Consider the following 14,474-nt stretch of genomic DNA (forward strand, 5'->3'; position numbering starts at 1 on the left):
GTTACGTCATGTGCTCGCACCTGTCACGCCTCGGTCGAACAAAGGGTTGCACCACCGGTCGCCGCCGTCGCTAATAATAATAACCAAGCGAGAAAAAAATACGGGCCGAGGAGGAGGAGGAAGCCGCGCTGCTATTCGATATCTGATTTCCGTGACGAGGAAACTGGCACTCGCGCCTTCTCGCTTCCTTGGTGCCGGCGACGTATTCGGAGCACCGCGACGCGCGATGCCCAGGGCGACGCTCCGGTCTCCGGACCTTCGTCGCTTTAGATTCACCTTGTCGCCAACGTCGCCTTTATCGATCGCCGTATTTTTCGTTTCGTACGTTTCGCGTTCTACGCACAATTCTCCCATATACACGACTGTCTTTATCGAATCGGAACTCTTATGTTAAACGGCGCGTTGCGAGGGCGATTAGCCTGAGCGGTGTGCTATCGTATACGTACGTGTGTCTCGTTCAAGCTGCCGATTCAAGATGCATCTGGCGACGTACAAATCTCTCGTCTATAACGTCATTTTTGCTTTATCAACGGTCGCGATAAATCATTTACATAAATTCGTAAAGGAAGCAACTACCTTGCTATAGAATTGCCTATACAGAGCCAAGCTTTGTACAAGTGAGGCGTTGGATCGCGTTATCATAAGGCAGTTGTCGTTACAATTTCGATTACGTTGGAATATTTTCCAAAAGCTTCGCGATCGCTGTCGCGATTCTAATCTCCAAGATCCGCTATCGTTCGACTCGATCGATCGTTTTCTATCTACGATCGAATCTTTAGCCGCGCTATCGTCGTTAAGGAAATATAATTCGCGATTAACTGGCAGAAACGGAACGGATTCTTCGATGTTTTTGAGATGTAGGTCGGTTTGCGACGGCCGTTGATGGAAAGAAAAAACGGTACGTTAAGATTTAACGACCAACGATGATAAATTCACGAAGATATCTCTCGGATCTGTTCGCAAGATGCAAGGCGAATCGCTCGACTGGCGGAAACGAGGGTAGAGGAGGCGCGTTACGGAACGTAGTTTGCTGAAATAATCGTGCAACGCTGCTTTTTCGACCAACGATTGCTCTTGGTCGCGTACTTTGATACGCCGATGTCTGCCGATCTGCAACGATTTCAAGGACGAACCGCTTATTCGGATCGTTGCTAATGGTTCGCGAGCTCGATCCCATTCGGTGTCATTTTCTCCGGTGTCTACGCATCGTATTTAGGACGTGAGACATAAACGACACATTCTCGACTCGCTTGCGTTCTCTCTCTTTCCCCCTTCCCCCCTTTTCCTCTTCGTTTCTCCGGATAAAAGATGCGCGAATCACCGGCACACGGTAATCGGAGAAAAGCTACTTGCAAAAAAATCTATTCTCGTTGCGGAAGAGAAGTCGATTCATTGTGTTCGAAAGGACGATTTCCCCGATTTTTTCCTGCTAACAGACTCTCGAATAGTTCACACGTTTGTTCAAACAAAACGACTAACCTTTTTAACCGGATCTTGCAAAAATTGCAGGAAGTTCGTGAAATTCTTATCGCGTTCGTTAGTCTCTTTGTTATAGGAATTGTTGAAGGCGATTAAAGAGTTTTGCCAACTTGCTTGATTTCATTATTCGTTCGTTCTTTACGATGCAATTCCGCGAGAATCCGTGAGAATCCGTGGGAATCCGCGAGACGATGATTATCCATCTTTTGCTGAAAAAAGTGATCAAGTCCGGAAAACTGGCTGCTTTTAATAAAACGTTTGCTCGTTTAGTCGATATACTCGTAATCGATAATTTTCATTATGTGAGTCAGTTTTTCGAACGGTTGTTTACTCGCAGGATGGCAACGAACGTTGCTAATTTCCGACTTTTCGCAACTCGAGACACTTTTGACGTTTCTCCATATATTCGGAATGATATTTCCTGCGTCGAATTTTAGCAGAGACACGTCGCATTCTTGTCGAGACACGGAAGAATCAAATTATCGATGAATCGCGATAGCCGCCAATCAAATTTTCCAATTACAAAGCTTCTCTTCGAGTCTTAAAGCTGTTATAAGTTGCAATTAAATTCTAATCGTTTCAACTTATAAGGAAATCTCATAATCGAGCGTTTGGTTGTCAAGTGATTCGCTAGATCTAAACTTTGATCGGAATCTTCCTATTCGAAAGAAGATGGTTATCTTGCTCGAAATCAGGCATATACGTTTAACAGCGGTAACTTTCGTAAATTTAAAGGGGCTCGTTAAAATAATATAGCCGGCGGTACGCGTAGATACGTTGAGCAAAGTATAGCACAGATGGTAAACAGAGGACAGAGATGCTAAGACGAAATGGGTCAAGATTTCGGTACGTGTCTACGTATGTAAATTTAAAATACGCGCAAAGACAGTCCCGCGGCAAGCAGGTGGCCCTGTCTCCGTCATCAAGCGGATAAATATTTGGGTATCCGGAACGAAATTCTAGGATACCGCCTGCCTAAATTCACGATTTTCGATCAGCTACACCGGCGCCAAGCCGAAAGATTCATTTTTGGGGCCGCTTTCTCCTATTAGTTCACCTTTCTACCGGATCCCGATTCCAGTTTGTATCTGTGCTTGTCTCGCGTGTCTTCGCATAGATCTCGTTCTTATACCGACATCGATATCGCGTATGAAAAGATATCGATATCGAGTTGCATAATACCAGAGTATTTGTACGCTTACTATAAAGAACTTTTCAAATTCCATCGTACGTATCGTATAAAATGCCCTTGAAATTTCATTACCAGTAACGAAACGAAAAGAAACGAAACGAGACGAAACGAAACAGTTAGAGAGGCGAGAAGACGAAATTCTTGACAAAGATACGATCGCGATATCTGATCGAAATAGCGGTCCATGGACTTTTAAAAAGATCCAAGTTTGTGTTTCGTACGATTCGAATCGTTGTAACAACTTTGACGAATAGGAGGGATACTTTTGCGCGTATTGAGAGAAGCCGTGGTTAGAAAGAGCAAAGGAATGCAATCTGACCGAGTAAAATGGAGGAATGTAGGCAAAAATAGAAGCAGAATATCGTGGTATTCGTTAGGTAAAATCGTGCTATAAAAAGATAATTCCTGGGTTTTTTTTTACAATCGCTGTTATAACGCGTTATGAAATTTGCGAAGAGAAAATTTATAAAATACATTCCGTCACTTTCCTATCCGTGAGTTACTTCCATTTTTCTTCTTCGAACGTTTCTACAGACAAAATGTATGAAATATTAAAATACGTACGATATCAAAGTAAATCGAGAATTTGTCACGTTACAAAAGTGTCGTACGGTAAAAGGTTATATCTCAGCTACGCTGAAATAATCCTCTCTATGAATCTTTTTATAAAAGAAATAATAAACGAATTATACGTACAACGTTCGATGAAAAACTAATAGATATACTTTCTATTCAATTTTGGGATAACGGTGTTACTATCGTGATTGGCTTTTTGATCAATTTTTATGTTCCATTTGAATGCAAATACGTGAAATCGATTTCTTGCAGCGAAATTCGATATCCAATTTTTATAACACCGTTATCGAATGTATACGCATCGCATTGTACGTTCGACGGTATTTAAGATATTTTCGTTGAACATTTATCGTACTTTCGTCGATACATAGCTAAATTTAATCAAAACGAAGACAATTTATTTTACAAACAAGAGCTCGACGTTCTTTGGCAACGAAATTTTTCTATCGCTCGTCTAATACGCTCTAATATTTCGTTAGTGATCGCTTTATTAAAGCCCTTGGAACGCCACCTTCGTATGCGATTTACCATTAAAGTATAGCGGTTGCGTTGCATTCACTCGCGCTTTCACGTATTATCTATCGTTCAGCGTTATCCCTACGCACGACCACTACCATAGGCCACTTCCGGATGGTTTGGATTAGTAGCATGCGGGTGAGAAATGTGGGTCAGGCCGTTGCTCGCTTTTCTAGTCTGGTTCTTATCGGTCGCGGTGTTACGCAAATTCAGGTTTACGACGCGATTTCGAGAAGCGAAAAGGAAAGTGAGCCGAGCTTAACTTAAGGGCGATGTTTCGTCGTATCTTTTCGAGGGCTTGCACGTTAATCGCTCGTCTCGCGAAAGTCAGATCGATTCGTCTCGCGTTCCGTGTGCGTTGCACGCGTTACAAACACAGCCAGTTTATCGACTTGGTGATCTCTCGTATCCGCGAAAGTGGAGCGTTTTATAATATGCACGGCTCCGTGTTACCATCTCCTGCCACGTTGTAATTAATAGATACGCGATAATTATGCAAATTGCCCGCTTCTTCTTGTACGATGCTATGGCGAATCGAAACGTACCGAAAACTCTGATACGTTTTAGAAGCTTATTTACACCTTCGCCTTATTTACGCCTTATTACGCGTTAACCGTATTTGGAGCGATACCTTCCGTTTAGGAACTGTCTAGGAATTCCGTTTAGGAATCGACCATACTAGACACATTCGCGCTCAATTTCCATGTCCGACGTGCGATGTTTGTAGTTCTCGAATTATTAAATATAGAGGGTTTCGTTCCAAGTTCCAATACGAAGGCAGTCCTAGGTAAAAATCTCGGTGACAATAAACGAATGCGAAAAGTTCGAAATTCGCGTTCGAAAGACGCGACGTTCTAATCGCTATAACATTTTTACACTTTGTCGTTATCGCTAATAATTGGATAAGCGCATAACGTGGAAACGACAAAATTAAAAAGAGGCTAGTATCGCTAAACTGTAATAGATGATCGATGAATAGTCGTCGATATCAAAGTTCCAGCAAGGTTAGTTTTAACTTGAAATATTTTTAACTAACTGGATGCTTTCATTTATCGTTGCAAAGATTCACGTGGGCGATTTATCGTACGCTTATTTTCCAATAAGTCTTATTGCTGATTGTATGATAAGTTTAAATGCAAAAATAGCGTCGATCTTCGTCTTTCGTCGAAACTTGTGTCGCACGTTTATATCTTTTGGTCAACAGAGAAAAAATCGTAGAACGTTGAGACTTGGTCTCGTAGAAGGGTAATGCGGCCACCGATTCGGATCTTTCTTTCGCTAACGATTTATCGAAATTGCACCTAGTCGAACGTCCTTGTTTCCATGGTTGAGACATTTTTGTCGTAATCGATTCGTTGGTTCCGTGGCACGATTCGTGTCACGATCGGCGTACGTTTCACCTATGCGACAGATAACCGAAATATTTTTCAGAGATTTCTCTGTCTCGGCTTTTTGTCCACCAGCGAACCGACACCGCGATATCTATTACGTGTTCTCTCGTAAACGAGTTTCTTCGTAAAATAGCGCTTCGCGAGCGACGCTGCGTTACGAGATTCCAGACGCAATACGTTCGGCGAATGTTAACTTCGCTGAATCGAAATTTAAATAACAGGCGATAGCTTAACGGATGTGATCGAAGCTAGAAAATGAGTCTTTAGAAAGCTCGATGGATAGATGGATAGATGGTAAAAAATGGCAAGCGCGAGGAAAATACGTTTATCGATCAACGTTCGTGCGATATACGTATCGAGAGAATTGTATTTATAGGACGATCTGACAGATGTGGTCGATCGACGACGGAAATAAATCGACGTACGGAATACGTACTTTCGATAATTTACGGCGCTACGCGTAGCGAGTAATCCGAGGCACGTTCCACGAAAGGAAGATGTTTCTGTAATTCCGCGAATTTAACGTTTTCCTCTTGAAGTGAAAATCTATAAGAAGAAAAAGAAAGAGGAAAAGAAAGAGAGGAAGGAAAGGAAGAAAAGAAAAAGAAAAAGAAAAAGAAAAAAAGAAAAGTTCGCTCTTCCCGTTTTGTCGATTCGGTTCGTCGAGCGTGGCGCTTTATTTACGATATCTAGCAGCGGGGCAACTGGAGCCAAAGAGAGCTCGTTAAAAGCGTGGAAACGTTGCCTCCGTTCGGAGAAGAACAACGACCACCGAAATAAACGCGGCTCTCTCCTCCCCATTGGCCGTTTAATGACTCTCGCGCCTCGCTCCGGCTATCTTTCACCTGTGCCCGAGCAACGTTGCACGCTCGAGCGGACAGATGAAGGAGAAGGCGGTGGGAAGAGGAAAAGAGAGATGGCGAAGAAAGAGGGAAAGAGAAATTGTGTATAGGGGGAAATAGAGAGAAAGAGAGAAGGACGCGAAAGGAGGAATAAGAAGGAATGGAAACGGTGGCAGAGAGCGGCGTTTTGCGGTAGGGTAGGGGAGTAACAGCGAGCGACGAGGACGGTGGGCCTGTTTGGGACTTTGCTTACGTAGAAGGCGGAAGAAGCCGGCGGAGGGGCGAGTGTACAGCGCGGACGATCGAGATCGTGAGTAGGTCACTGGGACGTGGCTCGTGGCGGAGACGAGCGTGGCTCGCACCTTCAGTCAGTCCCCGTCGGCCAAGGTAACCACCTCTGGGACCGTGCAGTCGCGTCACACAGAGCCACAAGTTCCCTTTTTCTTTAAACGGGAAAAGGAAGCACGCTCGCGCACTCCGCCCCGATGACGAACGATCGACGAGCGTGAATTGTCACTCGGGGTTATCGCTTCGTGTGTACCCCTTGGAAGGCGTGCTTCGACCGGGGGGTTGACAAAGGGATCGCGCGGAACGACGACCAGCTTCTTTCCGAAGGACATCGGTGGATTTGGAACGCGATAGACCATAGGACCGGTGTTTCTCTGCGAAGAAACCAAGGATTCGAGAGAGGTGCTTCGATCGATTATTTTTCTCTTTCGATTCGTTCTTGTTCACTGGCTGTTCATCGAGCAAATCGTTTTTCACGTTATCCGCAGGGGAAAGAACGCGGATATTTGTCCGGTATTTTTCTCTCATCTTTTCCTCGCGCTTTTTTCACCATCCGTCGTCGTACTATTCCACTCGAAGTTTTTGGTACTTTCTGATCGCACGGACTCGCGATCCTCGTTCCCTTTGATCTCTCCTCCCCCATTCGAAGTACAAGTTTTCTTGTTTTCTCGCGTTCCGTCTTTGAACTCTTTCCCTTGTCTCCGCGCTACCCACGGAATTTAATTTTTCTCCTATTTTTTGTCTCCTCCTCTTTCTCTCCAACCCCCTTCAAACTTTGTTTCCTCGCCAATTCCGACAGAGATAAAGCAGACTTTAAATCTCGCGGAATTGAATTTCCCGACGATGCAGGGCTGCGACTTTTTCTTTCACCGCGTCATCCCGAACGAGCTTTTAATTAAGAAGCTCGGCTTTCGTAGAGTGCGGTTTAGATGCTCGTTGCGCAACGTCCTTTGTTTAAACTCCGGACGGTAAACGTGCTACTTGTGCATCCGACTGACGATAAATGCCACGAATCTCTTTTATCCGGTATATTTCCGATCCTCTCGCATTCGGTGTTCGCATTCCACTTACATTACATTCCACGAACGGGGTGGCAACGACGTGGTTCGTCGTTAAACGGAAACAACGAATAATCCAGATGCTTCGAATCCTCGTAGAGTGGATCGAATTGAAATATCGCGCGACCTACGTAAGATCCGAGTGTTCGATCGATCCGACGTCAACGATCCATTGGAATCAGCTGTTTAACCGTGGACGCATTTATAGCAGCCTTTGTTTTGCTTTTTATTGCAGAGAGGAGACTCGCATGATGGAGAGGACGTGGCGGAGTATACGGAAATCGACTTTAATCTTGTTGCTGCCTCTGCTTTTAGCCGTGAGTACAATTTACGATTTATTCGACGATTAGATACGGTCTTGTCGTTCGACTCGTTCGTCTCTTTAACCCGTTCCCTTACTTTGGCGAGTCAGACTGGCGACGAAGATTTTGGCCCAAACGCGAATATCGCCAGTCCGACTCGCGACCAGATACTTGGGCCGAACGTAAACGCAACAAGTCGAGCTCGCGGACTATTTTTTTTTTTTTGCCCGTTACGATCGTCGCTGAACGTTGGTCGGTGTTTACGAGCATCGGTCTGGTCTGTTTAGCGCGCGTCGATGTCTACCGCTTGGGCCTGAGTTTCGTCGAACTAAATGGCACGCGTTCGGAGACTTCTCTACGCGTTTCTGTACGCGCAAGTGGAATTATGAATCGGTATTACGAGTATTACGAGTATTACGAGTATTACAAGGGCAAAATACGACGCGATCCCGCGTATAAACCGCAATGGGAATAAGTAAACAGAATTTGGCGACGTCGCCCGTTTCTTTCTCGCTACGATAGGTTAAATTGTCTTCGTAATCCACGCGAAACGTTAGAGTCACAGATAAGTACACGTTTCTCGATTCTCAAACTACAGAGTAATAGTAACGTTTACCATGATACGGAGAAGACTGTTGTTCTTATCGGAAATTAAGATGTCGATCCTCGTCAAAATTTGATAGATACAAGTGTGAGATGGCAAAGTTATCCTACTTTTGATAAGCTAGCTCTTGAAAGACGTTGTTTCAAGAAAACTGTTACGCAGCGAATCGATAGTCCTTCGACGCTTAACAAAATAATTAATAAGCGCTGTACTTTAACCAGCGATTACAGGAATCTCAAAGTTTCCAACCAACCTTTCGCCTTCGTCTTTTAACGAACGTCGTTTAATTAAATCGTACTCCGAGGCGACGATCACCCTCGATATCATTATCACCGATTTCGCGTCTTAACGATCGACTGTTTGTTCGTAAGCGCAGGTTACAGGTCGTTACACGAACGATCGATTCGTGCGTTATTACGATCGGTATTGCTACTTGCCAACCTTTGATTAACCGTCGAACGAACGAGATTAACGAGGTTTAGAACGGATGCGACGTCGCGGTGTCGCAACGACGATGCCGAGCGTCGGTCACGCTTCGCGATTCGGCTATATATGGTTTTTAATCGTGCGATGCGCACGGGCGTACGATTCCGCTAGGATATCGCAACTGTCGCGTGTTGCGATCTCGCATCGGTGACGCTGTGCGATTTATTCGTAGTCGAACCCGTTACGACATCGTCCTTCGAGTGTCCTTTTCGAGTGTCGACGTCATAGCGGAAAAAAGCGCGATGAATTCTCTCGACGTTTGATCGTTCGTCGAACGAGTCCGAAAACATCCGGAAATTTAGGACACATAGCGCGTGATTTCCTTCGTCGAACTCGTGGTTAACCCTCCGACCGACAGCGATTTCATATTTCTTCGTACGGAATCGCGAGAAAAAAACGTATATCTTGTACTGGTTTGTCGTAACGTAAACGGACTCGGCGATCTACTCGTAAGGATCGCGCGATAATAACGTGGCTGAAACGCGATTTCGATGTCGCCGCGACTGCAGGATCGATGATTCAGATCGGACCGTTAACGATTTTCATCAGCGTTAAAAAACGCGCAATGTCCTTCGGATAGGATGAAAAAAAGCGATCGTGTTTGATCGATGTCTAAACGTTCGCCGGTTGGACCGCTATTCGCGGGACGCGCATGCTGGCCGAGAAACAACGCGACGTTGATGCTCGAGGGGAATGAAGGTTGCCGCGGGCTCTTCTCGCGCTATGTATCGTCGTGGATCGGCGCCGATCGTTTCGAGGTAAAAGCCTGAATGGAAACGGTTACCACTTTGAACAGTCTGGAACGGTCGAGTACGAGCGTGCCACGCGCGACTTAATATCTCGACGCTAAAACTGCCCCCATCTTTCGTCTTTACTATACATCTTAATATGTACGTAGTGGGATTAGGGTTCTAACTGCGGATATTTACGTAAACTCGTATTTTTATGGAATCTAGGCGGACGATGAAATCGTGTTTCTGAAAATGGCGTATCTATGAGTATTATGTGCATTCCGTGCATTTTTATACTCGAACATTTCCCATAAACGCGTAAAAATCGGTCTGGCGATTATATTTTTATCTTTTAAAGTAAATATCAATGTTACAGACAAAAAATCAGATACTAGTTATATTTACTGGCTTGGCAGTTCTATAGCTTGTACGGACTAAACTCGATCCAACTGGAATTAATTTTGATCGACAGGTGATATGAAACGGGTTTAACGAAAATGTTCTTTATAGAATCTTCGATATCGAAGGAACAAAAGGTCGTACGAAATATTAATCGATATTTTCTTCGACAACGATTATCAACGTTTCTTCGAATTAAACGATTCTTAACATTTATTTGATAAGTGGTCTAGAGCTTTTGCACAAGTAAACGAAGTTTTACGCGCACAAATTTCATGCAATTTCTTAGGAAAAATTATTTCGATTAACGAACAGAAAGGTAACGACGTGTTAATAAGAAATGTTTCTTTAAAACGAATGGAAAGTAATTATTTCAGAAACAAAACATTACGAATAGGTTACAAATAAACGAATAAACGAATAAACGAATAAACGAATAAACGAATAAACGAATAAACGAATAAACGAACGAGAAATCGATCATCGTAAGAAATTGAAATGAAAATTTATTGGAATAACGCGATTGCTGCGATCGAATGGTGTCTCGCGTGTTGAGCTATTTACAGGAATTACAGGTGCGCGATTTTAAACAAATGGAATCGAAGCGATAAATTCGTTTCAAACGCTTTCTGTCCAGTTAGGCTAACTCGTTGAATTCGAAAGTCGATCCAGTTAGCTGTGTCGTATGTATGGAGATTTGGAGGAAAGTTGGACGAGTTTTATCGGTTTTATCGTTTAATCCGAATGCCAATCGATATTTCACGGATGCGTGTATCTTTTTAGTTGCTGCATGAAAAACCGCGAAGGGTGGAATAAAAGGGAACGCGTGGTCTACACATGGTGTTTGCATATTGCGCTACTACAAGCGGATTATAACCTACGAACGTTGGCTGTGCGCGTAGATCCGTGTCGTTTTTCCACGTTCCTATAATTATGTTCGGATAAACGCAATCAATTTGTCCAGGTGTATGTAATACTTTGCCGAATAAACATTTAAATTTGCGTTAATCGGACAAAATGTATTCGCCGATCGATGCGAATTAACGAGAGCTTGCAACCATGATGTTGAATTTCATCGATACAAATGTTTTTAACGAAAACGGATAAAAGATATCCCGAGTAAGCAATTAGCGAGACTTATCGTCATTAATTTCGTTCCATTCGTTCGATGGATATTTCATTCCGCTTTGTTATTTGCTTGTTAAAAATGTAGCCGCTGGGAGGACGACGAGTAGTGGGATTAAAGCGAAGTTTTTGTTAGGAATAAATTGCATTCTACGTAATTAATAAATTTATTTTTGTAACAGTTGCAAATTGATTTCGTACTAGTTTGCGCGATAACGTTTAACGGAAGCATAACGTTATACGAAGCCGGTATTGCATTGGTTACGGTTGTTTCCTTCTATTTTAATATAAAGTTTCCAACTCGAAGCTACGATTTTTATCGGTCGTTCTTGTTAAGCGCCATGCGATATATCGTAGGAAGAGAGTCGAACGAATAATAAGCCACTATCGCGTGTAAAATAACGTAAATAATTCGCGGAACGGAAGATCAAAAAGCAGCTCGATATATCACGATCAAGTAAGTCGATAAGCACTTTGAAAGTGCCAAGTTCAAAACGTTCCCGACAGTCTCGTTTATTAGAGAAAACGTTACTCGATCGACGATGCGATCGTACAGACCTTGTAATACGAATCGCAACAGTACGTATCGCGAAACTCGTAAAAATATAAGAAATACTCGCTACACGGTAAACGAGACTTTCATGCAAGTTCGAATCCGCATAAAGATGTCACGATCTAGTCGTAGACAACGATAGCAAAACGTTGCGTTCCTTGAAGAGAAATAAAATTCAAATAAAAATGATTTAACAGGTTTTCGTATAATCCGAGAACGATAATGGAAAACAACGTATACACATTGCTAATCTTGGAATAATTAGATGTATAATCAACGAGTAATCGTACAAATGACAATGGGGCTGTCTCCGTTAGCTGGTCCTGCGTAATTTTCGCAAATCGATTCGATGAAATTTTACGAGTAAATTTTAGAAATTCCGAAGATTACGTAATTCGAAAGAAGAAGGAAGGACGCTCGGAAACGCGAGAGGAAGGAATGAATGAAAACGGCTAGGTGCAACAGTTAGCTGTTCGCAGGTACGTACACGATGTGTACCTGCGGACACCACTACGGTGTAGTCGATGTTAACTATACGGTCGAGCAGCCGAAGCGAAGATAGTAGGTCGTCGCGCCGGACGCGATGCCCTCTTTCGACTATACTCTCTAGACGATGCTCCTTCTTCCTCGCTCGCTCTTCGCCGTGTTCCCTCGATCTCTGTTTTACCTCCCCCCCTGTACCCCTTTCCCTCTTTCCCTCTTTCCCTCTTTTCCTCTTTCCCTCTTTCCCTCTTTCCCTCTTTCCCTCTTTCTCTATCAAGAGGAACGACGATTCGCGAGACGATACGTAGCAGGTCAGACTCTAGTCGAGTTCCAGCCGAGGATCGACTTCTTTTCCATTGGCAGCTTTCTTTCCTGAGAAATGTCTCGCTCTGTCCTCGCGTCCTCTTGTCTCGTCTCGTCTCGTCTCGTCTTCCATTCGTCTCGTCTCGTTTCGTCTCGCTTCGGCTGTTGTACGCCTTTTAACGCGAAACGATCGCGCGCGTCTTGTTCGATTGTCTCGCAACGGTAGCTTCTTTCCTATCGTCGAAAAAATTCGAACGGAGGCGTTGTTGACGTCTTTTGTCAAGTATTTGGAAAGATCGTGGTTTGCACCAAACGAGAAACGAGAAACGAGAAACGAAATTTGGATAGCTGTTTTGGAAGGTACGATTAAGGTGAAGTCAAGTTTACACCATATGCGTCGCTCGCACGCAAAAATAGTTACATAACTCGACTTTTAAGATTTTTCCAAATACTGGTGGCGATAGGAGGTAGGTTTGCGGCATACGAATTTCTTTCCTCTAATACATGCCAAAGTTCAGGGACGATGTTTCATCGTATTTGCGTTGTTGAAAGTTTGCTTTGGCAAACGCAAGCCGTGCTGCCTATTTCGGGCAAGTTGCTTCGAACTTCTTTACTAAAAATGCTTCGATAACACCGAAGCGAGATCACCTGTTAAGAACGTGCGAGATTCTATGAATCTGCTCTCTTCGCTACGCGGATAAGACGATGCAATTAATTGCTCTGCCAAGGGACATATTTGCGAATTCACTTTTGCTCGCTTCTCTTGTTAAGTTTGTTAAAACTAGTTTGTTCTAAACTAGTCCTTAATCCCAATTATCGATTACATATTTTTCATAGATAAATTTGTTTTTTCATTAACTGATAATATCTTATAGTTAAATATATATTGCACTTTATAATTAAATGTCACGTAATTCGGTATAAATGATCGAATTAGCGCTTTAAATATTACAAAATATTTCGAAGAGTAAAAAATAAGTATGCAGGATACTTTGGCTAGAAAGAGCGGTATAACGAATAATTTCGTTTTGCAACGTTGCTGGTAAAGAAGCGAGAGAGAGAATACTTTTTCGAAGTACATAATTGACTTGAAATTGAACATTTTTAATTATAAGTACAGCTTATGGCTGCTCATTTGTTACGAAATCTTTTCTCGCGATGACTAGATTTACATTTGGTGTAAAGCGATTTTGTTACGTTGCTGCTAAACGGTTTAAACGCGGGAGTAGCAGAATTACGAATATCGTTGTATTTGAAATAAAGTTGCCGATGCAATCGTAGTTAAACAGTTACACGAAGACTGCATATTACGGTTGGGCGATTAAAAAAACTAGGCGAATTATCGTTCGCAAAATACACGCGAAACCCACGATAATACACCGTGTGTATTATAACGTTACACGTCTCGTCCAAAGTGAATAATTCGCGTCACGTACCTGTTCGATAATTCTTTACGTTGCATCCATCGTGTTCGCGTATATTTTAGAGCCAACGTTGAACCACTATCCTTACCACTATCCGTAAAATATCATCGAACGGTACGTCGCGTCCTTTAAATCGCTTAACGAATTTGGCGCGATGAAATACGCTTAAAATCCGACTCGCGACGGCGAGCTGCGCGAAACGCGTCGCGGACGAAATTACGTTAGACCGAAATATGTTGCAGAATTAATGTAAACAGCAAACGGTCGGCGTACAATGCGAAAGACGCGCACGGGCCGCATTTTCGTTTAACCGGCCGGATACGGCAGTCTCGCGGAGAAAAAAAAAGTCTTTTCACTATGGTTTATGGAGAAATGAGAAAAAGCCAATTCGTGGGTTAGCGTGCTCCGAAGACGGCTCGATGGTGGTCGTTTGGTAGGAGCGAAGGCTGCACGGCCGATGACCAGTCGCGACTAACGCACGAAACTAACCTATCTCGCTAATAATTCGTGGTAGAAACGGGGGATCCCGGCTTCTGGAAATTAGCGGCTGCGGTTCACCAAACTGGCATTTATCTTAGCTTCTAACGCGTTTAATTGCATTCCTTGCCGGTAGCTCGTGCCGTCCCAAGCACAGAAACGAAACCGAAGGCTCGCACGTGCGTTTACAAATAAAAAATATCGCTCTAGTTTTTATCGCTCCAAGATGCAATAAAAATCTGCGT

At 43.4% G+C, this 14,474-nt stretch overlaps 1 protein-coding gene across 8 annotated transcripts in view; it reads left to right on the top strand.

Moving 5' to 3' along the window:
• The window catches only part of LOC117234469, a 50,689-nt gene that overhangs the window by 22,519 nt on the left and 13,696 nt on the right, over positions 1-14,474 (top strand). For 7 of the 8 annotated variants that reach the window (XM_033495704.1, XM_033495705.1, XM_033495702.1 and 4 more), the window contains one exon: positions 7,578-7,659. In XM_033495704.1, coding sequence (XP_033351595.1) covers positions 7,578-7,659 — 82 coding nt within the window. Of the gene's footprint in view, positions 1-6,653; positions 6,687-7,577; positions 7,660-14,474 lie in introns of those variants that run through there. The other variant, XM_033495710.1, reaches the window with a different exon arrangement.

This window comes from Bombus vosnesenskii, unplaced genomic scaffold (genome assembly GCF_011952255.1).
Source record: "Bombus vosnesenskii isolate JDL3184/JDL3185 unplaced genomic scaffold, Bvos_JDL3184-5_v1.1 scf7180000013305, whole genome shotgun sequence".
Taxonomy (NCBI): Eukaryota; Metazoa; Arthropoda; class Insecta; order Hymenoptera; family Apidae; genus Bombus; species Bombus vosnesenskii.